We start from the raw sequence: 25228 nt of genomic DNA, 5'->3' as shown, positions 1-25228 counted from the left end.
AACGTTTCGATCCCTATCTCCAAAAATAGTGGGATCATCTTCAGGACCAAAATGAGCTTTGCCTGATTAGTCGAGTGAGCCTGTAGGGTTTAAACAGGGAGGAAAAAGGGAAATGAAAATTCTAACATCAATTCGTTACACAGCTAGTCAGTAGCCACTCTTTTCATGCAGGGTGCAACACGTGCACATGCAGTTGCTTGTTCCAAAGGGCACGGATGGATATGTGCTCGTATTTGGAGTGTGAAAATGACCGAGTAGGACATACCGCTTTTGCTCGTTAAAGGTAGTGCTCGGTGACGTGATATCTGGTGTTTGGTGCGAAAAATTGACAAGGTGGGGGAGTGTTGGCCAGAGGGTCGACAAGGTTGTGAGTTTAACCTTAAAATAAGAATTTCGAATTTCTGATTACCACGAGCGAGGCACGGTGGGCTGGACGTGGCAGAAAACACTTCAATGGGCATTCAGGTTCCGAAGTAGCCGATGCCTATAAGAAGGTAATTTTAACATACACTTTGCGAATAACAGGTTTGAATGAATAAAATTGGAATAGGGTTACCGGGTTTACCGTTTTCGCCTTGCAGTTTGGTGCGCGGCGTCAGGAAGAATATTGGTATCTACCCAGTTGGGTCGGTTCAATTTAGGCCTGGAAAAAAGTGGTTTGGTCAGAGGTTAGGACCTACTGGGTGAAGCGGAGGTGGCGAGTTAAGTGCAGTGAAGGAACAGAATATTACCGTTACAGCCTAGCGTCTCTAGCGTGGGCTTGACGGGAAACTTCGATTGAAGTTTAACCTGTGAAAAAAACACGAGCGATTGAAGGTTGGAAGTGAATAAGGGTGAAGGTGAAGGCGGCGAGTGCAGGCAGGTAATTACCGTGAATTGCGGCTTGTTATCTCCGCAGGGCGCTCAATAGCGTGGGCCTTTTCCGTGCGAGCCTGCAAGGAAGGAATATGGAGGGCACACATAAGGCATATTGGACTGAAACCGTCCCTCGTGGGAGTCAGGGTGGTGCATCAAGTCAAGGCTTACCGTAATATGCTCGTAGTGGGGCCAAAATGGGGTCCCGTCTGGAGGCTCAATGGCCTAGTGCTGAGTGTCTGCATGCTGCGGCGCCTAAAGTAGTCCGTGATTGTGGTGATAGAAAGTGAGAGTGGACTAGTCCGGTGATTCCGAAAGTGGGCGCCATCTTGTATTGGTCAACCCAGAGAGTGAGTGAGAAAAACAACTGGTGATTTAGAAGGGTTATAAAAGGAGCACATACAATTATATGGGCTCATGTCAAAGTGCGGTTCTCAGAATAACAAGGTCACAAGCTATTTAAAAACAACTGACATTTGAAAAAGTTAAAATTGAACACAGACAATTGTATAAGCTCATGCAGAAGGAAGAAAACCATTGATAGCCAACTACCTGTCTTCCAAAAGGCCAGCAGAGGGAGTCTCAGCCTCAAAGCGCACATACACACAGGTGAGCATTAATCGTGAAAAATTGCAATTTTTTTAATGGAAAAATTTGGCAATTAATTTTTGGGCACTTACTAGATTCAAACTGAATGCCCCATTCTTCCAACCACACGTGTCTGTGGAAAGGCCAGACCTGAGCCTTTCATCATGAGTTCGTATGTGGAGACTGCAGGCAGCTTATAAAACAAGACTTGAGCGAAACCGAAACCTTCCGTGGGGCGGGACTTCCGTCTTCGGAAGCCCGCGCACGTGCCCACGGAGAGAAGCAGTGCTGGTGACGCGGGGCTCCCATGCCCGAGGGAGAGCCCCGCGGAGGCTGCAGAAGTCCAGAATGGCGGTAAGTGGTGCTTAATTGTAGGGGGGTGCGCTTGTGTGTGTGTATGTGCGCGTGTGTGTATGTGTGCGGCGGGGGCCGGGGTCTCTGTATGTGTGTGTGCGTGTGTGTAGGTGCGCTCGTGTGTGTGTGCAGGGGGGCCGGCGGCTCTGTATGTGTGTGTGCGTGTATGTAGGTGCACTCGTGTGTGTGTCTCTGTGTGTGCGCGCATGCGTAAGCAGTGGGAGGTGTGGCTGTGTCTCTGCTTTCCAGGAGACAGCAGCTGGCCACAGCGAGCGCGTTCGCGTGCGCGTGGCCCGCTCCGATCGCCTTTTCAGAGAGGAAATGCGCGCTGCCAGGTGCAGTCTCCTGGAAAGCTGCGTCGCTCACAATAGGTCTCTGGTGGGACAGCGCTTCGCGCTGTAAATCGCCACGAGACCTAAAATCTATATCTAGCGCCCCATGCCCCACAAACTTGGACTACTGCTCAGGCCTCATAATTGATATGGCAAATAACATCATAAGTGACATCACTGGTGACATTACATATCATCTTACCAGTGACAGTCTATGAATTTAGTATGGATACATTATAAGTTATTTGGATGTGTTCAGATAAGTCTTGTTTTTTATTGTTATAAATATTGTGAGGTTGAATTTTTTGCCTGTCGACGTGCCACAGGAACCACTGCTCACTCGCTATAGAGGTCAGGGCCCTAAAACGTTTGAGATACCGCGGCTGGCAGCTCTGCAGTAGTTATACATTGGAGGAACTCAATTACACTGTTCATATCTTGTTTATTACTGTCTTGGTAGTAGAATGTACTAAGACTGTTAATGACCCAGCTCTACAGGGGATACCTTTGGCTACAAGCGAGCACTACAGATATAAATTAAATAAATACAGAGGTGAGAGAGTGTGCGTGTGTATGCGAGTGTGTGTATGTGTGTATGTATGTGTGCGCATGTGTGTATGTGTGTTTGCACGCGTGCACGCCCATCAACACAAGTAAGGATCCTATGAAAATAATGGCAGGAACAGGGCTTATTGTTTGAGAGACAATGAAATGATAGTGTCAATTAATCCAATGAAAGGAGTCAACATTTATAGAGGTTGCACGCCGTGGAATGCGCTAACATAGAAATAGGTTGATGGTGTGTTGACTTACCTCTTCCATTTTCTTATTAAATAGGTCTTTAGCAGTTGCTACAGCAGCCAAATTGTTTGCTTCAGCTGTGGCCTGTGACAAAGTAAGGGCAAAGTAAAAGATACAACAACCTTTAGCATTATTGCACATAATGTTACCGATAGCCCCATCTACTAAACAAGAAATTGATTGAAGTCCTTATGACTGTATTGAAAAAGTTAACAAATATTTACTGGACTTAGATTTGGTAAACCCAAGCGACCTCTTTAAACCAACAGATGTAAGAGTGAGAAAGTTCATTGGTACCAGATCAAAGTGATTTCTCCCCCACATATTGATAGCAAACGATGAATAGTCTAGGGGCCAGATGTGTAAACAGCTTCCTTGTGGGGAACAGACCTGTTCCCAGACGTAGTGAAAAGGAAAATAGCAGCATTTACTAATAGCTACAGTACAGCATTATAATGGAGGAAGGACACATTCACTTTTATTGACCAAATATTTTTGAAGGTAATAACATTTTGTTTTTATTACAATACGGGATTCTGCAATTCCTGTATAAAAACCGTCTCTTATTTCTTTATAGAAGGCGACTTGTGACACACCCAGGTGCCGATTATAAAGAAATGACTTAGGCAACAAATGAAAATAACTTGTTACAGTTGAGGCCCGAACCCACAATGCCTTCTGCCCGAGCCAGCAGCTGAGGGGAAAGGCATGACCCAGGGCATAATTAAAGATGCAGTTTCCAAAACAAAAAGGATACGTAGCTTTTCTTTCGTCTACTCTGCTTTTCTAGCTGTACAGTGCCAAGCAGAGAGAAGATATTTATGGCAACCTGGTTATTTTTTGCACTCCTTAGTCATTACAAGAAGGATATAATTTCAGCATGTTTCTCGGCATTATGAGCTACTGCATCTTCCTAGCCTCACTTACATGACACTGATTCTAATGTCTATTTGAAGCAAAATACTGGCTGCATTTTGTTGTGTTTAATTTCATGTTACAGATTCCAATTATATTTTTGATGTCAGCAAACATACTAATGCACCATGTGAAAGAGCAAGACACCAAGGGGCAGATTTATGATGCCCTTGTGCCGCAATTGCGTCACTTTATTTGACGCAACTGCGGCGCAAACAATGCGCCCTATTTACAACGTGACGCATCTAGGAGATGCGTCACGTTGTAATGCCCTGCGCCATAAGGAGGCGTTCCTGGGCAGGGGTGTTGGGCGTTCCTGCGCAGGAACGCCTCCTGAAAGTGGCTGTGTGAAATCTATGAGATTTCACTCAGTCACTTTCTGGCCAATGCTGCGTCAAAACACTGCGCCTGCTTGAAGCAGGCTTAGGTCTTGATGCAGCATTGTGTAGGTGGGACACCCCCTAGCTTTGCTGGAGCTGCGTCGCGCTTGCGACGCAACTCCAGCAATGCGCCACATTTCCGGCACAGATGCGTCACGCATCTGTGCCGTTTTTGCATCATGGTGCGCCGCATTATAAATGCGGCGCACCATGGGTGGGGTAGCTGTGGCGCACTGTGGCGCACGTTAACTGGCGCATCCCTCGGGATGCGCCAGTTAACATAAATCTGCCCCCAAACATTTAAGTGGTTTGTGGGAACGGCGATGGTGTGACCAACTAGGGATTATAAGGAATAAAATGCCCTCTTTAGTGCATTAAAAGAATATTGCAAGCCACCTTCGAGTTCCATGACCTTTTAAAGGATCTCTGCCTTTGGATTCATCCCTCTCTATGGTCATGGAATAATACCTCAGTGACTTGCAATAACCTTACCATATATGATATGGGATTCTTCATCACACATATATGTTATCACAACCAGAAACCTGCCAGAAAATGGCACCAGCAACGTGCATAAGACCATAATATGCCATGTGGGAGATTTGTTTTTGGAGGTCACTTTGGGCTGATTTTGAGAGAGGTGGTAATGGGAACCCCCCCACCCCCCCCCTCCCCCCGAAAAAAAGCAGATATTCAAACCACCCTGCTACTTCTTCTGCTGTACCATTTAGAGATGGAAAGCTGTGTTCCGGAAAATGGAATCTCCCTGTCCGCTCTGCTAAGGGGAACATCATTTACTCAACAGAAGGGCAGCAGAAACGTGGCCAGAATGGATTGGCAATCCCACCCAATGCCCTTTCTGCTGCCTTTGAAATCATGCGAGTCTGTCACAGAAATCATGAACAATATCTCTAACTAGCTAAAGGGACCTTTTCAGAGTACTTCGGCCTTTTTTATGGGAAACTTGTCAAATGGCCCCCACTTGGGGGGTCCATTTCCTTTTTTTTATTTTTTATTTTTTTTTTTATTTGACAGACAAGTCACAAGCATAAAGCATAAAGACATTATAGAAAAGAAAAAAAAAAGAAAAATAATATATCATGCTATTAGAGTGACATCGGGAAGAACGTCAATACATTAATTCAGACAGCAATCTTTATATATTACTTCTTAGCCGAACAAAAAGACGTTTATAAGAGAATAAAGAACAAACAAGTTCATCTCAAAATCCGTCAAAATCCATTAATATTTAAACAAAGTTAGCCCAGATCTTTTCCATTCTATCTACAGTTTTCCAACTCCTATTCTTAGCAAGGGCCTTCTCCATAGTGTATATTTCATGTAGTAGCATGAGCCATTCCGACCTCTGTGGTGCATTCGGTGATATCCAGGCTCTAGTTACTACCAGTCTGGCACAAGAAATCGCTATATCTAGCCAGCTTCTATTATCATGGCCCCTCTCATGTATATAAAGTAACACCATAGATGAAGTAAGTGGGGAGCTGATCAGTTGTTTTTCATATAAAGTGGATTCTATTTCTCGCCAGAACGGGTTCAAAACTGGACAGGAATAGATCATATGAATAAGATCAGCTGCATTCAGATCGCATTTAGGGCATTTAGTACGTTCATTATTTTGTGACCATTTGGCAATTTTCTGAGGGGTATGATAAAGTTGACTGACCGTGCTGTATAGTTGAAGTTTTAAGCTTGAAGAATGTATTGTTTTGTTAAGGACTGTGAAAGCACTAGAGATATTCTGGGGAGTCACATTAGTTCCCAATGCAAGCGTCCATTTTTGAGACAGTCGAGGACAATCATCCGAATTATGCTGGGTTAACTGTTTATATCCTGTGCTAATTATTGATTTCTCTTTAGAACTATACAGAACTTCCCAAATATCCGAACTAGTAATTTTTTTTAAGTTCCTTTTCCGCACAAGATAGTCCCTTACTTGCAGATATTTAAGTATCATCTCACTTGGTAGCGAATAAATTAATTGTAAAGTAGGAAACTGTAGAAACCCCTCGTGCCCATATAAGTCTCCCAATCTCTTGATCCCGTATTCAGCCCACTCTCTCCCAGTTCTATCATTAAAAATACCTGGTAGCCCTGGGTTATCCCATAGTGGTAATTCTGAATGAAAAAAAGAAGTGTCACAAAACTTCATAACTAAATTAAACATCCCTACAATATCCCTTGCTGTCTTGAATTTTACTCTTTTGAAGAAGTTCGGATCTTGAATTCTTGTTAAAAATTGAGATGAACTTATCCCTAACATGAATTGGTGAAAAAAAAAAGTTTTATTCTTATTTAATAAGCTTCTAAAACGCCCTATAAAAGATGCAAAATAGTAAGACTTAAAGTCCGGGAAATCCAATCCACCCTTCTCTAAAGGTAGTTTTAGTATCGCTATTGACCTCCTAGGCTTTTTATAGCTCCAGATAAAGCTACTACAAATTCCTTCCAGCTTCTTAAAAAAGATATTATTAATTCGAAGGGGAATAGAGCGAAAAAAATATAAAAATTTGGGCAAAATATTCATTTTTATCAAATTAATTCTTCCCAGGATGTTCAGCGGAATTTTGTGCCATTTTTTAAGCATCACAGTAACTTGTTTGAGTAAAGGTTCGTAGTTCAATTTGATTATTTCATTTATTTTAGAAGATATGGTCACCCCTAAGTAAACGGCCGAGTTGCATAGCCCAGTAACTGATTGATTAGCTTGGTAGTTCATGATGGTTTGAGTTTTATTAAAGTTTAATTTGTAACCAGAAATATCTCCAAATTTTTCCGCTTCGTCTGTGATTCCTGCTAGAGCGTCTATAACATTAGTAGTAAATATAGCTAAATCATCAGCGTATGCAGTAATTTTAAGAATTTTATTTTCATGCTCAACCGGAGATATCTTCTCTTGGTTCTGCAAGGCATTTATAAAGGGCTCCATAGAGAGGGCAAACAGCAGGGGTGAAAGTGGACACCCCTGTCGGGTCCCCCTTAATATAGTGAACGTTGATGAAAGTGCTCCGGCATAACTAATTTTAGCGTTAGGGTCTCTGTATATAGCCTGTATGCCTCCAAGGAAGCGATCCTTAAACCCATACTGCGTTAGCACTCTCCACAGATAATCCCACCCCACTCGGTCGAACGCCTTTTCTGCATCCAGTAATATCATACCGAGAGGGGTGAGATTAGTTGCAGCAACATCAAATGCCGTAATCGCCATATTAATGTGGGCGGTAGTGTCCCTTCCCTCTATAAAGCCATGTTGTTGATCATTAACTAGCTGCGGCATAATAGATGCCAATCGCCTAGATATTAGTTTGGAATAGGCCTTAGCATCAGCATTTATTAAAGAAATAGGCCGATATGACCCACATTCCATTGGAGGTTTATTTTTTTTAAAAAAAAAACATAATTTTCGCCGTTTTCCAAGAGTCCGGGGCCTTGCCAGATATGCCTATAGAGTTTATCACTGAGCAGAGTAAAGGAAGTAGCTCTTCGGCACAAATCTTATATAATTCAATCGGAATCGTGTCCTCTCCTGCCGCTTTATTAGAGGGGAGCGAGAACACCGCTAAACGTAATTCTTCTAATGTATAGTCAAGTTCCAAGTTATCCAAAATCTCCTGGTCTAAAAAGTGTCCCGAGGGAAGATTATCTTTTAAATAAGATTGGATCTGCTCTGGCCTAGCCCTACTCTCAGGAGTATATAGATCTTCATAGTATGAAGCAAATTGCTCCATTATATCTCCAGGCTGTGTATAAATAATACCATTAGGGCCTTTTATAGCTTTAATTAATGTAGATGCTCGGTCCTCGGCTACCTTATATGCCAAGAGCTTTCCTATTCGATCTCCAGATTCATACTGTGATAATCTGTATTTAAGTATCTTGCAACTGTTTTTTTCCTTAAAAAAACTTTTCATGCCTGTACGTATATTTATAAGTCTACTTTCCAATAGTAATATATCTCTGCTATTCCGTTCCCCATCTCTAAGCTTGTCTGCCAATAGTTTTTCAATATGTAAAATATTATCTGTCATTAGCTTTGTTTCTCTTTTCCTAGATGCATTTTGTTTAAATATATATTGTTGAGTTGTTCCTCTGATAAAGGCCTTGCAAGCATCCCAGACTGAGAGCAAACTAGCAGTATCTTTATTATATGTAATGTACTCCTTTATCTGTTTTTTAAGCATGGTAACAAAGACCTCATCTGAGAGTAAATATCTTGGAAAAGAGAAAGATCGTCTTTTTTTTATACCTGGGGTCAGATCAAATGTAAATATTATAGGATTGTGGTCCGAAGAAATTTTTGGCATGACCTTCATATCTCCTCTGCTCATTACTTCGTCCGAGGCCCAAGCTAAATCAATCCTAGAGCAGAGTTTATGAGGAGCTGAGTAATACGTAAAACCAGGTAAGCCTGGATATAAACTACGCCATATATCTTTTATATTGTGTATTTTAGCTAGTTCCAATATAGCTGCTCTTGTTTGGCGCATACGTAGTCCTACACCTTTTTTAGTTGTATCCTGTTGATAGTTCAAAACACAGTTAAAATCTCCCATTAGAATAAGTTCTCCTGACCAAGATAATAATTCCATATTCAACCAATCAAATAACCGTGGCTCATCTTTGTTAGGACCATACACAGAACAAAAAACATATAAAGTGCCTTCCAATCTCATTTGCATTATTGCCCAACGCCCTCCCTTATCTGCTGCTGTTTTAACAACTTCCCCTTGCCAGTGTTTTTTCTTTAAGATAGCCACACCTCTTATCGGTGCATTTAAAGTCGTGCAGATCACCAATTCGTATCCCAATTGACTCAACAATTTTTTATCTTTATAACATATATGGGTTTCTGTGAGCATTATTATCTGTGCATCATACATCTTTAGTTCTTGATAGATTAGATTTCTTTTAGTCTTGTTGTTCAGACCAGATACGTTCCAGGCATGACACCTGCAGTAGGTAATTTTATATACAATAAATCAATAGCCTCTTCCCTTTTCTTATTACTCCATGAAACTCTCTTTCTTTTTAAGTACATTGTAACTTCGCCTTCGCCTTGACTTGTCTTGTCCTTTTTGTTTTCCCCCCCCTTCCTTTCTCTCCCCCCCTGTACCAAAGAAAAACACCCCCCCTTTATATCTGCTGCCTATTGGTAGGGCAGCCTCTCATCGGTGCAGCTACCCGCCGCTTTCCACCACCCTCATTACGTATGCCAATTTTGCAAGGTTTAGCTTGTCTTATATCCCATATCCTCACTATTTATCCTGAGAATTGTCACATTAATCAGACCTTTTCACCTAACAATCCCAGAGGTATAGTATTATATAACTTATGCTTTTGTAAGCTTATCTAGCACAATTTCTGCCTCCTTGACCTGATTGAGATAATAGGTATGCCCGTCTTTCATAACCTTTAAACATGCAGGCTCTTGGAGAAAAACCTGAGCCCCTGCGGTCTTAAAAGAGTCGATTAGCTGGCGGAGTTTCCATCGTCTCTCTATAGTAGATTTACACAGATCTGAGCGAACAAAGAAGGTCACATCTTCAGTGGTAATCGGAGAATTAGGTTTAGCTTTTAAAGAAACAGCTTGTCTCAACAGAAAATTTCCAAAATAAATCAAAAAAGGGCGAGGATACTTGTTGTCTCTGTTTCTATTAACTAAAGGCAGCCTGTGGGCTCTTTGGATCTGAGAGTCCCAATCCCAGTCCGCAAGATCTGGGAAAGCACGTTGACATAGTCTGACTATGTAAGCCCTGGTGTCCGCCTCTTCAGCCCCCTCCGGGATCCCAAAAAGTCTGAGATTCTGCCTTCTTTGCCTATTTTCCAAGTCCTCCATCTTGGATTGTAAGGCCCGGATTTCTTCCTCGTGCCCAATACTTTTCTGATTGTGCTTGTCCGAAGTCTCCTCTATTTGTGCCACTCGTTGTTGAAGTTCCTCCACTTCTTGAGTTACTTTGTTCATTTTTCCATTAACTTCAAGCAAGTATGACTGAATTTTAGCACTATCCTCCTTTAGTTGTGAAAAATGTTGTTGTGCCTCTTGTCTTTGCTCGGTCAGCATATGCAAAATTAGCGCCATAGAAGGGATCTCCAAAGAGGAGGCCTCCTGGTCTATTTCCTTCGTAATTTGCATGGCCTGATCTGTTTCTTCCTCTACTGAAGCAATAATTTTGCCCACATTTAGGGCCATCTCAGTCCCATCCTCCCTTAAGGTAGAGTCTAGTTGTATATCTTGTACTCCCTTACAATCGGTTACTATCAATTGAATTGTAGAAGTGGGTAAATTGTCAGAACCGATATCTTGAATATCCTGATTAGATAGTAACGGAGTTGATGGCTCGATGGAGCTATTGCCTGATAGGCGTAAGGCCATTGTTTTAACTCCTCCCTTAGCTTTTATCCAATTACGCAAGGGACTATCATCGATAATAGATTTTCCACGGTTATTAGCAAGGTTTATTGTAGAGGAAAGAGTAGACTGATTAGTGTTTTTCTTACTCCTAATTTTATTTTTGGCTTTCCCTTTTCCTTTTTTCCGTGTCACTGTTTTCCAGTTATCCTGTAGTGAACTCCCCAAATTGTCCTCCTCTTCATCGATTAATTCCTCATATTCATCATTCGACTCTACTTGTATTCCGCTGCTATCTTCTACTTTATCTTTAGGAATTTTAATAGCTGGAGCTAAGTTTTGAGTGCCCGTAGCCTCGACTGCTATAGCTGCGCAGTTCATCTGAGTCAGGTTGGTTCCAGCGGGGTCCTTTCTAATGTCAGAGTCTGAGTCTGAGATTTGTGCAAGTGTCTGCGCCTGTGGCATCAGCTCTGCTGCTCCATTTTCAATAACCTTATCTTTCCCTTTATCCATATCACTTTCCTTATGAGCAACGGTATCCTCTTGTACCCCCATCTCAGTCTCATTCTCACTCTCGGTTACACAAACCTCCTTTCCTGAAGCCCTCTGGGGATCTCTCCTCAAATCTGTATCCAAGTCTCCATTATCAGTTATCTGCCCAGTCTCTTTACTGACCCCTGTAGGCGCTGGAATTACGGCTAATTTGACTTCTTTATTTTTGGTAAAATTATCTTTATCAGTAGCAGCAAGCATTAAGGATCGCAATTGTTGCTTACCAGCCAAATTAACTGCTTTGTCCTGGCTCCCGGTATTGAGCAAGTTCTTCACAGCAGTGACCGCGGTAATCACTACCTCTGTTCCATGTGGTTTAGCTGGAGTTTTAGCCTTAGCAGCAGCAGCCGCTGCCGCCTTCTTCTCTGCTAGTCCATTGACTGCAGCTGTGGTGACATTCTCCTCGGAGTTCCCTGCTCCTTTCGCATTCCTGGCGCTCCTTGCTTGAGTCTTTGGAGCCATGACAACTCTCACTGTCTCCGACTCAAGAACGCTTCCCGCAATCAGAGCGGGTCTCCGATCCCGTTTGTCCCGTTTGTCCCGTTTGTCCGGAGGGCTGGCTAACCTCCTCACATCGATGATTCCGATGCTTCCACTCGAACCTGGGCCTGCGGATCCTAGCCAAGTCAGCAGGGACCAGCGAGCCCAGCGTGCGCAGCCTGTCTCCGCTCCTCGCTCGCGGACTCCACCGCAGCCGCTGCCGCCCACAAACAATAGCTGCATCCAGCCTTCCTGTGTTCTCTAAGGCCCATGCAGTCTGTAGCAAGTCGCAGGTAAAACGTTTCCGTTATTTTGCTCCGTTCGCTTACAGCCTTATGTGAGAAAAAGTGTCTGTTGATCTGTTATCCGTAAGGTGATGGGAGCGGCGTTCTCAAGCTGCACCCGGCGGCACCTTCAATCCGCCATCTTGTTTTTCCAGGGGGGGTCCATTTCCAGGACCCAAAGTTCCAGCACACCGCAGTGACACACTGTGTATATATATATATATATATATATATATATATATATATGTATATATTGTGTTGGAATTTTTAGATAACTTGTGCTTTTAAGATCCATTTTAAAAAGATTGAATAAAGCTGTGTGACTGACTGACTGACACACTGAACCTTCCTCCACAGAAATTCCACTGCACTGGCAGGAAATTCTACATTTAGCTGCCAAACATAAAATCAGACTCGTTATGACTCTTTGTGGAGAAGGGAGAAAGCAAAGACATTTGGTCTCCATCCTAGCTAACCACAAAAAAATAGTCCTTAGTCAAGATTTGAAACTTGGTACGGAGATTGCAGTAGCTCTGGAAAAACAGCTCAGGTACTGTCAATTATATGATGATAAACCCTCACCCACTCTTGAGTGGTATGCTTCATCAGTGGGCCCCTACTAGCATCGATCTTAGTAATTCTGGTGTGAGCAACTACCCTTATGTAGTGTTTTTGTGATGGTTGGGTCTTCTCTACTGGAAGGAAGTGCATTTGGTGGTGGGCACAGGTATTACAGTGAACCCAAACCTTCAACCCTCAATAGGGATGAGATGCTAAACCCTAACAAGAGGGGTTCCCAAACATCGTGATCTACAAGTGCGTCCTTAGACTTCTGGTTGTAAACTCATTGTATTTATGAGCTTCACTATTTCTAATCAATTTTTCTATGAACCTTCAAGAGCAGAGAGAGCAATACAGTCCTTACAAATGCCCATACACCTTGATTAAAGGTACCTGCTGAGCAGAAACATGTTGATCTCTTTCTGTGAGTCGAACTAATCCCAACCCATTTCAAACCCTTCCATTGGGAATACAAATGGACGTTATTTTTTACCAATTGGTAGTTTTTACAATTCCCCTCTGCACTACATTTTCTCATCTCATACACAAAAGTTTTCCCCAGATAGCACCCATCCTTGTACCACTCATCAAGGAAACCTCATGTGCTCTCCTCCGTAAGGGTAGTACCTTGCACTAGGATCTCTAAGACCAATGCCATGAGGGGCCTAATGATGAAGCATGCAACACACGGTTGGGTGAGGGCCTTTCGCCCTGTAAAAGACTGTACCTGAGGCCTTTTCTCGTGTCCAACAAATCAACAAAAGTTCAAGGGTCTGTTTTTCAGAAAAAATAAAATGAGTCCATGTTTTGCTCATCATGTCTCTAAATATGCAAATAATTTGCAAACACTGTTGTTATTGTCACCATAAAGTTCCACGCACTCCACCAAGCCAAGCACCAGAACAGTATTATCAGAACACATAAGGCAATAATAAAACAGCCAATCCACTGCACAATACAGTGCACATCATTTTAAGCCTACATAGTAGCATTGTTCAGGAGTGTGGTAAGGAACATCTGTCTATACACTGCCTGGCAGTTTAAATGATTTCTACATTTCAGCTCAAATCTAGTAACGTGGTGACCCATCAAGATAACAACACAGAATTTTTACATCACACTGTGTCTCCATTATTCATAGATAAAGGCTACTTATCACAACGACAACGTAGGGAGGTTCTCAGTAAGCCTGGGTTGAATCAAAGTGGTCTAGGATGAAATATGTGTCAGAGCTATCTCTGTTTATTGACTCCCCTCTTCATTTATTCATGTTTTTATTGCCTCAAAGATGAGGGATTGATAAGTAGAAAAAAAGTAACACCCCTTTCTCCAGCTGGTGAGCGTTGTCCCTTGATGAAAACAATGGAACGTGTGTGCACAGAGTCCATTTTTTTAAAAAAATGAGCAAAGTTTCACACAAAGGTTTACAACCTCGCAAGTGTTGGTTTACTGTTTTTTTTAATTAACAAAGGTTTGCCTGGCTACATCTGGAAACTGGCTGCACTCATGGGTTTCCGTCTTAAAAAACCCTTGTGAATTATTCAATTTTTGCACGAACAAATATACATGCCTATATTTGCTCCTGTGAAATTCTTCCATGGAGAAAATATTTACCACATATTGGTAGCATTTTGAGTTTGTTTCCTTTCCCTTCCCATTCTCCAATGGGGCATTTCTGACCTTTTCTAGGGTTCGTGGGGAAGTCTGTGATAGGCCACTATTCAGGTGTGTACTGTGCACAAAGCGACAGGGCATTCTGTCTCTGGAACACCCACTCTCTGCTCCTAAAGTGTTCACTCCCACTATAGTGTTTGTACAAATCCCAACTTATCTGAAGCCCAAAAGTAGTTTTGTGCTTGTAAAAAAAGACTGTGCACGTGTTAAACTAGCATAACCACACACAAGCAATTCTGGGAATGTGGCTCTCAGGCTGCATCTCCCACCCTTCATCCTCATCACCAGCGCTCTTAGCATCCTCTGGTTGAATGAAGGCCCTACAAAAACAAAACATACATGAATAAAAATCACTTACCTGCAGCATTGATTTCGGATGAGGTAATTCTTCTCCTTGGTAAATCTTTATGTAAGCCTGGAAGATTGAACAAAAGCAAAGGGCAATATTTACATATCTTATTTGTGTTGTAAATCTATATTCCCATATGGTAGTATGTGTTTTACTTTAAACTACTAATGTAGTGAATGAGGATTTAATGTGCATTGATGGTTAATGCCATCACACTCTGCTTTTTAACTGTACTTATAATGTAAAATAACTGTTACACAGTAGATTGCTAAACACAACTCATGCTCTACTGTTACATACCACAAATGTTGCCCACAATTTGGTACACGAAATACTAGAAAACTCAACTTTTTCACAAGCATGAGCTCTTGGTGCCAATTTGGCAACTTAAAATTTGCTAAAATGTAAATCAATAATCTGGGATTTCAATAACAGTACCTACTCCTAGAAAAATCTTTGTAAATTAGGCCATTATTACTCACAACTTTAAAATTCTAGGCATATTGAAACTCGTCTTTCTATGTTCACTCTGAAAAGTCTTTTAGCCATAATGTTGGAATGTTCTCATGTACATAGTAAACGTATAGAACAGCTACAGGTAGCTACTTCACAAATTATGCTAATTTTCTTAGGAACAATAAAAGGCACATTGTGCATAGCAAGTTGTGTGTTAATAGGTTCCATGCACACAGGTATTCTGTCAATTTACTAGAATTGTTTCAGGGTTTGGAAGGATCATGATTTAAACCAATGTGGTAAGAAAATGAGCATCTCTGGAGAAGAAATACCCAATTTATGGTTCGTGTCCATGTCAAGACTCCTACAATGTAATCTACCATCTTTCAACCAAAGACTTGATATCCATTTTACAGGTGCATTTTGGTAGAAAATATTCGAAACCTTCGTAAAAAGATGAACAATTACTTTTTTTTCATTAAATAATTTCTTTAGGATAACTGTACCTTAAAATACTCCACAAGTCCACGACAGGTGATTTTATTTCCATTGATCTCCTTGATATCCAGGTTCTCAGGACTAAGTAGCCAAGGAATTAATACCTTCAAGTTTCTAATGAACTCTTCGTCTATCTCTACAAGCCAAACCAAAATAAATATGTCAATAATAGAACCTCACGTAATGGCAGGCTTTAGTTCAGGCAAACTGCAAGAAAAGTGTAGCTTACTACAGGCTATGCAAATATGGATGGTTTATTTTATGTAATGTAATAGTCTGGCATAATGGCATTCTACCACTGAGGGGTATTTAGGAGTTTTACATTGTTAATGAGTGCAATTACCTACAACTAGCTAGAAGATCAAAACTATAAGAAAATGAAAGTAAAGTTAGCATTTCCCTAAAAAGTGTAAGGAGAGGCTCAGAGAAAAAAGGAGAAGAAGGAGAAGAAGGAGGGGAAGGAAGTATATACAAGAAGGAGATTGGGAGCTGGGAGAAGGTCTCAGATTAGTTCAGAGAGAATGACTTCCTGGCTAAACTCTATGCTCAGGGGGAGGTGTAAACGAGAGCATAAGTTGTTCTAAATCTAAATACTTCAATCTGCAGAGCATTCCTGCGGAGATGTACCCAGAGTTCTGAAGGAGAGTAGAGAGGGAGGGATGACTGTTTAAATGTATTTTTTAAATGCGATCCTTAGATCAAATGGTAGCCAATGAAACTCTCAGACAAGGGGGGAACATGCAACTTTTTAAACTTTTTTTTATTAGATATAATCAATTTGAATGCACAATGCAAGATGGTTTTAAGATGAGCCAGGTGTAACTGAGGAGGTGCAGCCCGAATTAAGGTGCTAAGAAGTTGCTAAAATCATGTCAGAGAAACACCAGGATGTGGACCACAATTTGTGCTTGTTCCTTAGGAATCAGATGTTTCTCTTTTGTAAGGAGTGGAAGAAGAAGTTGGCAGCATTAGCCCCACTGTTGTTGTCAAGTTGTAGTGCAATAAGTGTCCAGGGAAAAGCTGAGGGATTTCACAGAACTTAAAAAGTTGTAGTGAAACCATTGTGTGATGTGTTAAAGTATACCGCAGGGCATCCGAACATCCAGTGTGGTGTGCCTAGTTTCACCAGCTGGTGATAATTGGTGACAAAAGATGTGAAACATTTGAGAACATGGTGCAAATAAGTGTGGCATCTTCAAACTGTGCCAACGACTGCTGGTAAGTCAAGAAGAACAAGCAGACAGAAATCTCCTCCATTTTGTATGTGTTGTTCATTGTGCAGAACTTAGAGTTGCCTTTCGGAGCTGTAGCATGCAATGAAAGTTTATCTGGTGAGTAGATATCAATTACTCTTTGTTGATGTTTTAGGCATCGTCTGATTCTATACTTTTGTGGCTATAACTCAATTGAGATTGTTGGATTTCACTATACATGTATTAACTGTGAAACAATATCTTAGGGTATGTGTTCTTCTGTCAATAAGAGCTTACTAATAGTATTTCTCCAAATGTCTTAGCTGTAGATTGAGTTTTCCTCCTGCCAGCTCTGTGAGAAATGGTTAATGCGTGGTACCCTAGCCTCTCTGACCAACAGGATATGCTTGATTGGGTATGCAACTCTTACCACGCATTTTTTACCATGCATACCATACCACGCATTCCATTACCACGCAGAACCCTTCACCACGCATACCTTTACCACGCATTACACTACAACGCACATACTATTACAACGCATACCATTACAACGTAAGTATAGGTAAGTATATCATTTAATTTTATATATAGGTTTTAGGGCTGGGTTTGGGTTTTGGGGTACAGGGGTATTTTTAGGTTTTAGGGCTGGGTTTGGGTTATGGGGTACATGGGTATTTTTAGGTTTTAGGGTTGGGGTTGGGTTTTGGGGTACAGGGGTATTTTTAGGTTTTATGGCTGGGTTTGGGTTTTGGGGTACAGGGGTATTTTTAGGTTTTAGGGCTGGGTATGGGTTTTGGGGTACAGGGGTATTTTTAGGTTTTAGGGCTGGGTATGGGTTTTGGGGTACAGGGGTATTTTTAGGTTTTAGGGCTGGGTTTGGGTTATGGGGTACAGGGGTATTTTAGGTTTTAGGGCTGGGTTTGGGTTTTGGGGTACAGGGGTATTTTTAGGTTTTAGGGCTGGGTTTGGGTTTTGGGGTACAGGGGTATTTTTAGGTTTTAGGGCTGGGTATGAGTTTTGGGGTACCGGGTATTTTCTAGGTTTTAGGGCTGGGTATGGGTTTTGGGGTACAGGGGTATTTTTAGGTTTTAGGGCTGGGTATGGGTTTTGGGGTACAGGGGTATTTTTAGGTTTTAGGGCTGGGTATGGGTTTTGGGGTACAGGGGTATTTTTAGGTTTTAGGGCTGGGTTTGGGTTTTGGGGTACAGGGGTATTTTTAGGTTTTAGGGCTGGGTATGGGTTTTGGGGTACAGGGGTATTTTTAGGTTTTAGGGCTGGGTATGGGTTTTGGAGTACAGGGGTATTTTTAGGTTTTAGGGCTGGGTTTGGGTTTTGGGGTACAGGGGTATTTTTAGGTTTTAGGGCTGGGTATGGGTTTTGGGGTACAGGGGTATTTTTAGGTTTTAGGGCTGGGTATGGGTTTTGGGGTACAGGGGTATTTTTAGGTTTTAGGGCTGGGTTTGGGTTTTGGGGTACAGGGGTATTTTTAGGTTTTAGGGCTGGGTTTGGGTTTTGGGGTACAGGGGTATTTTTAGGTTTTAGGGCTGGGTTTGGGTTTTGGGGTACAGGGGTATTTTTAGGTTTTAGGGTTGGGTTTGGGTTATGGGGTACAGGGGTATTTTTAGGTTTTAGGGCTGGGTTTGGGTTTTGGGGTAGAGGGGTATTTTTATTATATATTTTCAAATAATAACATTAAAATTAATTTAATTTCATTAATATAATTATTTTATAATTTAATAATTTTTAATTAAATTAAATATTACATAAATAATTATTTACAATATATATTAATATTATATACTTACCTATACTTACGTTGTAATGGTATGCGTTGTAATAGTATCTGCGTTGTAGTGTTTTGCGTTGTAAAGGTATCCGTTGTAACATGACCTGCGTTGTAAAAAATCTGTGGTAATGGTATGCGTGCTAAAAGTACGCGTGGTAACGTCATATATCCGCTTGATTGTCTTCCTCTCCTACATTCCCACCTAGGGAAAGGTTCACAGATCCTAAACTCTTTAAATATCAGAACAGTAAGTTAAATTGTGGGTTTATTTCCCTCCTTTTACCCTCTCTGCAACAATAAGACAGTTTACCCAAGGCCTCCTTTTTCATTACTTAACATATAGTGAATTTATTATAACGTTCCTGCTTCTTTCAAGCAGGCTAAAGCTGAGTGTCATCAACTCATATTTCAAAATATAGACCATGCTGTTTCATGACTTTATCTGACAGATGCATGTAGGGACTGAAAATGTATGGGTGAAACTGGGAGCTCTGCGACACCTAACATCTACACTTGGCTTTTGATAGCTAATATATGTGTATCTTTCAGATGGAACTGACTTAATCCATTGAAGAAGTGAGCCAACTCCCTTCAACCACACGTTTTCTTTGTAGCAATACCTAGTAGGCAGTTGCAGCTAAGGCAGTGGAGCATACCGTTCTTTGAGAAGTGGAGAAGTGTGGCTCACTGGTTAGAGGAGGCAGACCCGGACGCTGAGATCAGGCCTGGGACCAGGGTTCAATTCCCGACGCGGCAGGGTCTTGAGCCCAAAATGTCCACGGACTCGGTAATTCTCGCTTCGGTCCCTACTCGAAACACAGGTTCACACTCTGCAACTCTGCGCAATAGCTTGCTTAATCTCCACAACGGCCCCCCGCGGCGGGATGCCTGGCTTTCACCTTGGGGATACCAAGTAGGGGCTATCTCACAGGGAAAAACCAGGACGGGTTCCCAATGCAAAGCGCTTTGAGACCTGGCGGTGATATTGTGCTATATAAAAACCCATCCATCCATTCTTCACACTAGTCATCCCAGTCAGGTATAAAGGCATTCACACACATGAGAGAGTCAATGGCTCTCCACTTGCACAGTAGGTCAGTGAATTGAATTAAGGCTTAAGGCCTCAGATAGGTGAATATATTTCTGTTTATTTATTGATAGAAGTTGCACAGGTCTTTAAGATGTTAATTGCATAGATCCACTCAGCCAATAATTTTGCATGATTTTCAGAGAAATCGCCTTGATAGAGGTAGCATAGTTCTTTTTTTTTTTTTGAAAACAGATTTTATTGGTTGCATGACAAAAATATAGCACGTAATGCTCTGAGCACCAGAGACAATCACTAGGGCAAATGATCAATAACAGAGCATGCAAACATTTTCATAGGCGATAAATCAGGAGAAGAATGTAAACAAGGAAATGTCCAATAGTACAAGAAACCCCTCGCCCCTGTCCGCCCACCCTCAACTCCCCCCCTCCCATACGTGCTGCTGCCTACTCCGTCCGTGTCATGCCAAGCGCTGCATATTATTCGCCAGTACAAAGGCCGTAGGGCCATCAAACATACTGTAGGGCCTCCTCCTCTACGGGTGGGTCCAAGTCCAGGCCCCGATAGTCCGCCCACCTCTTCCAAATTTTATAGTGCTTGAGGGGGCACCCCTGTGCGACATAAACAGGCTGCCCCAGACCCATACAATAATCCATACCATTCTGCCAAGCTGTGAAGGTGGGGGCACGAGGTGCCTTCCAGGATCTCGCTATGTCCCTCTTGGCCAAAGTCAGACCCAAAAGTAGGAAATGACGCTTGTATCTATTGCCCCAATACCAGCTAGAACATGAAGGAGAGCCAGTTTGGGGTCCCTCTGCAACTCCCAGGCCAGCACCTCACTCAAACACCGGAACACTCTGTCCCAAAACCTCTGAAGAGCCCGACAGCCCCACACTGTATGCAGCAGCGTACCCACCTCAGAGTAGCATCTAAGACATGTCGGGGATGCAATCAAACCCGCCCTCCACAAGCGCTGTCTAGTGTAATATGTACGGTGGAGGTACCTGAACTGTATCAGTTGCAAGCGCGTGCAGACGGCCGCTCCCCTGGGCCCCTCCAGGGCCTCCACCCAATTTTCCTCGTCAAGCTCCCCAACATCCCGCTCCCATTGGGACCTAAGGTGGGCAAGATCCGAAGCGCTATGGTGCACCAGAGTCTGGTAGATGCGGGAGATCTTTTTGTCCGGCAATTCCCCCATAAAGACCTTGGCCTCGATGGGACTGAACTCCGGCAAATCTTCCACGTCTCGGATATATGGGGCAAGGGCATGCCGGAACTGGAGGTACTTGTAGAATTGGGTATGTGGCATGTCAAACTCCTCCCACAGAATAGCAAAAGATTTGAGCGCCCCCCCAGACATAACGTCTCCCAGTGTAGAAATACCTATTGTGTCCCATTGCCGAAAGCCCACCAGGGCCGCCAGTTGAGGCAGTCTACCATTCTGCCACAATGGAGTCTCCAGGGTCAGGACATTCCACCATCCCACCCTGCGCAGGGCCTGCCGCCAGACCTGGAAAACCATGCGCGTGATGGACGGCAGCGATCCCCGGAGGGGCGCCGAGTACAACAGCGTATGTAGGGAAGCAGAGCCCATAAGGTATCGCTCCACCGCGTATGCAGGATCCCCCCTGTCCGCGTACCACCAGTCGTTGAGTACAAGGAGGTGTGATGCTTGATAATATGACAGTAAGTCAGATGTGGCAAGACCCCCGGTATAGGTGGAGAGGAAGCAAGTCCACAGCGCAACTCGTGCCGCGCCGCCTTCCCACAAGAAACTGCTCAAGGCCGCGTTCAGGCGTCGAAACCAAGTGTGCGGGACCAACGCCGGGTGGTTCTGCAATTGATACAGTAGACGTGGGAGCGCGACCATCTTAAAGATGGCAGATCTACCCTCAATGGAAAGCGGCATCCTGGCCCACACTTTGATATCCTTTCGCGTACGGTCCCAAACCGGGGCGATGTTGCGCTCCAGGGCCATCGAGGCGTCCTCCGTGAGGTATACTCCGAGGTATTTCACACCTTCAGCCGTCACCTGCAGCCCATCAGCCCACTCACCCAGTGGATGCGGACCCCCTAGTGTCCAGAGTGTGGACTTCCCAGGGTTCATATAGAGCCCCGATGTTTCTCCAAAAATTTGTAGGATCCGCATAATGCGAGGCCCAGAACGATCCAAGTTGGAAAGAAAAAATAGCACATCGTCGGCGTATAGAGCTATTCTATCCGCCACCCCCGTTGACCACTGGAAGCCCCTCACCTGGGCGTCAATCCGCACCCACGCCGCCAGGGGCTCCATTGCGAGCGCAAAAAGGTATGGGGAGAGGGGGCACCCCTGTCTCGTTCCCCGCTGGATACTGAATGAGCGGGAAACGCCACCGCCGACGCGGACCGCCGCCATCAGGTCACTATAGAGGAGGCATATATAGGCCAGAAAACGGGGACCCAGGTTCAGTCGACCCAAGAGAGCAAACAGGTACGTCCAGCTCAGGGAGTCGAACACCCTATGTTCAGGTGGCAGCTGCCTTACCCCCCAGCCGGAGCCCAAATATAGCCAGGAGAACGCAGAGGGTCACCAGACTCCCGCCGGGGGGGAGGGGGGAGAGCGGGGGCCCCCCCCACGCCGAGCACACCACAAATGTCCGGCCCGAGGTCCGATCCGACCCCCGAGGTGCAGCAGGGACCCTGACCACCCCGGTGGTCCCACTGTCCGGCCACCCAAGGCCCTCCGCAGCCGCCAGCAAGCAACGGCCCCATCCGCCTCCCAACTGGGCTAGAGGCTCTCCGGTGACGCGGGGACCCGCCATGCAGGGAAACAGGCAGATGTGGGCCCCGGGGCCCGACACAACCCCAATCTGCCGAGCAGCACCACACCTCCTCCACCTGTCCACCCCCGGAGTCCCCCTCTGACCTTGGTCTGCTGCAGTATCGCTGTTGATCCCGGGTAGGTGCCCCACAGGGAAGCGCCGCTCTCCAGGGCCGGCAATCTAGTCCTTCGCGGGCAAGATGGCGGCCGCACCACTCGGTCCTCACAGTCCTCGGGACCCGCCAGGCCAGCCCCGCAGCCACCACTCGCAGCGTTGTCCTCGCGGTAGACGCCCCTCTAGAGTCCGGGGGCCGCCTCCGCACCGCCGCGCCGACACTCCGGTAGCACTCGGAGCCGGCGCTCAGGGCCGCCTATCGCCGCTCCGCTCACTCGGCGGGATGACTCAGTAATCGTGGCCCGGCTCCGAAGGCCGCACCACGCTGCACAGCTCGCCACTTCTCTCCGGGGCGCTCCGCCACCCGATGTCCCAGCGCAGGCGGCTCCAGCCGCAGAAACGAGGGGACCCGATGTCAGGGGTCAGACCCAGCTGCTGGGAGAATGAAATTGCGACCAGGGCAGGATGGTATCAACAGGATGGTGATCGGCTGGTCGGAGCTCCGGCTCTACACGACCGCCATGTTCGCTGGCCAAGCCACGCCCCCAGCATAGTTCTTTTTGATTCCCGTTATATACATTGTCTTGTACAGTCTGCCTCTAGACCATTTTGAGCAGGAAAACCACAGAGACAGACAGAGGCCGAAACTCGAATACTGTGCGTTACGCCAGAATCCAACGAACGAGTGCCTAATTACAAACTACAAAACAGAACATACATTTTACTAAAACTACCAACAATATAGAAGACAATATAAAATATTAAGGATTCTAGAAAAAAAGCGTTAAAAAAGCTCTAGGCTTGCAAGCTGCAAGGGGTGAAACATATGTTGGCTGTTTATGGATCTATGCAACTAACATCATAAAGAACTGTACAATCTTTGTGAAGGCAATTCCTCTAAAATCATGCAAAATTAATAGCTGTGTATGGATCTATGCAATTGACATCTTAAAGAGCTATGTAACTTCTATCTGAGTAATTCCTTTGAAAATCATACAATTAAAAAAATAAGAATGATGGACAGAATCAACCATCAAGAACTTTAGTTCTTAATATTTTCACCATAACATATGATTCTACATTATGTATTGTATATAGAGCATTGTTGACATTTCATGATTCAAGGTTAATATAAAGTAGGAAGTGTTATTATTATTGGGGAAAAGACACTCTTCCATTAGCACAATTGACTATACATGTTTCAAGGTAACACGAGGATTAAATCGGTCCATCACACTTCCTAACAAATCATGAGTCTTAACAACAATTTATGACATTCTGGAAAAGATATCACCTAATGAGGCTAAAAGTCACCCTCTGGTGATTATCTGTACTACATCCTAAGGTGTTCCTTATCTAGATGGCATGTTTAATCATTGGTCATGCGTCACATTGAGTGGGGTATGCAATTTCCAATGGACTCCAGCTGGAGATCTTCTTTGGAGATTTGTTCAATACGTTCAATGATCTTTCAAAGAAAGGTGGTAGGCATGTTGGGTTTTAGATTGGCTGTTACAGTTAAAATTGGCAATGGATAAGAGGCATGCTTATTTTAACTTAGTTTCTGGCCACACCACGCTGCTTGCGAGTTTCAACACACATGGTATTCTAACGGTATCGATATTATACATTACCAAAATAGGAGACCCAACATCCTTGAAAGGTTATAAAACATCCCAGTGAACTTCAGCCACCACACGGGTATGTTATGAGTGTCTCAGTTTCTTTGGCTGACACAGCTACCAACACATTATAGAGCCCTGAACAAGTCTCTGTAAGGGACGAAGCGGGTTGTCTACATTGAAGAAAGGTTTTTAAATGGATAAGAAGGAACCCTTTTTAGAAAACTCTGACCGAGTCTGTGCGGTATGTAAATTCAAGTAATTTATAGTGCTTAGATATCTGCCATGATGAATGGTGGGTGCTGATCATCCTTTTGTAACATGCCTTTTATTTTTAATTGTTAAATCCATGATAAAATTATAAGAAAAGGGGGAGGACGAGTATGAACTACGATGCAGGGGCGGGGCCGGGAGTCGGGAGTCATCTCGGCTCCAGGTCCACGCGCTTTCTCTGGGCAATTTTCAGCGCCCTCCCCCGACCCCCGAGGCAGAATCGTCGGTAAAAGAACCTACCAGCGTCGGATGTTGTGAGGCTCCGGTGGAATGTATTTTGCTCTCTCGGGAGCGTCTGCACAGGCCTTACTCTGTTGCGAGTTCTCCGGGAAGAAAATCCAGCGAGGGCTAAGATGGCGGCCGGAGTCCACCTTCGACGAGAGACAGCTCGACCCCTCTGAACAACGTGGCCTCCACAGACGCTATGAACACACCGGTACCTTGAGGAACGCAGCGGTGAGCCCTGCAAAGCGTGCTCGGGGTTTCTGGAGGCAGTGGAGTCTGTGGCGCTGTACATCCTCAATGCCTGACCTCAACAATCCAGCGAGGGACAAGATGGCGGCCGGAGCCCGCCCGTGATGAGACAGCCCGACCCCTCTGAAAAACATTGCGGCTATTGACACACCAGAACATTGAGGATCACAGAGGTGAGCCCCGCGAAGCGCACTCGGGGTTCTTGGAGGCGGTGGAGTCTGTGGCGCTTTACATCCTTAAATGCCTGACTATAACATGGCGGACGAAATTGCCCTCAAATGCGCCTGGAGCTGAAGCTCCGTGTCGACCCTGCTCTCCAAGCTACAGAAGGGATTTTTGCAGCACCACACTCCGGAATAGAGAGCGCATTTCAGCGACGGAATTTGGTTGGAGGTGCATGGGCATAATATCAATGCCCTAACTTGTGTAGCTGGCCCCGAAATTTGAGTTTTTGGTTGCAAACACCGG

The 25228-nt window shown here is 44.2% G+C and overlaps 1 protein-coding gene across 3 annotated transcripts in view; it reads right to left on the bottom strand.

Moving 5' to 3' along the window:
• Positions 1 to 25228, bottom strand: part of ATL1 (atlastin GTPase 1) — a 311830-nt gene that overhangs the window by 41186 nt on the left and 245416 nt on the right. For all 3 annotated transcript variants that reach the window (XM_086937304.1, XM_086937301.1, XM_086937300.1), the window contains exons 9-11: positions 15455 to 15582; positions 14502 to 14558; positions 2943 to 3014 (exon numbers count right to left, since the gene is read on the bottom strand). In XM_086937304.1, the coding sequence (XP_086793430.1) occupies positions 2943 to 3014; positions 14502 to 14558; positions 15455 to 15582 (257 nt within the window). The remainder of the gene's footprint in view (positions 1 to 2942; positions 3015 to 14501; positions 14559 to 15454; positions 15583 to 25228) is intronic.

This window comes from Lissotriton vulgaris, chromosome 9, assembly GCF_964263255.1.
Source record: "Lissotriton vulgaris chromosome 9, aLisVul1.2, whole genome shotgun sequence".
In the NCBI taxonomy this organism is placed as follows: Eukaryota; Metazoa; Chordata; class Amphibia; order Caudata; family Salamandridae; genus Lissotriton; species Lissotriton vulgaris.
The sequence above is the reverse complement of the archived record's forward strand: the minus strand, read 5'-3'. Positions and strand labels throughout refer to the sequence as shown.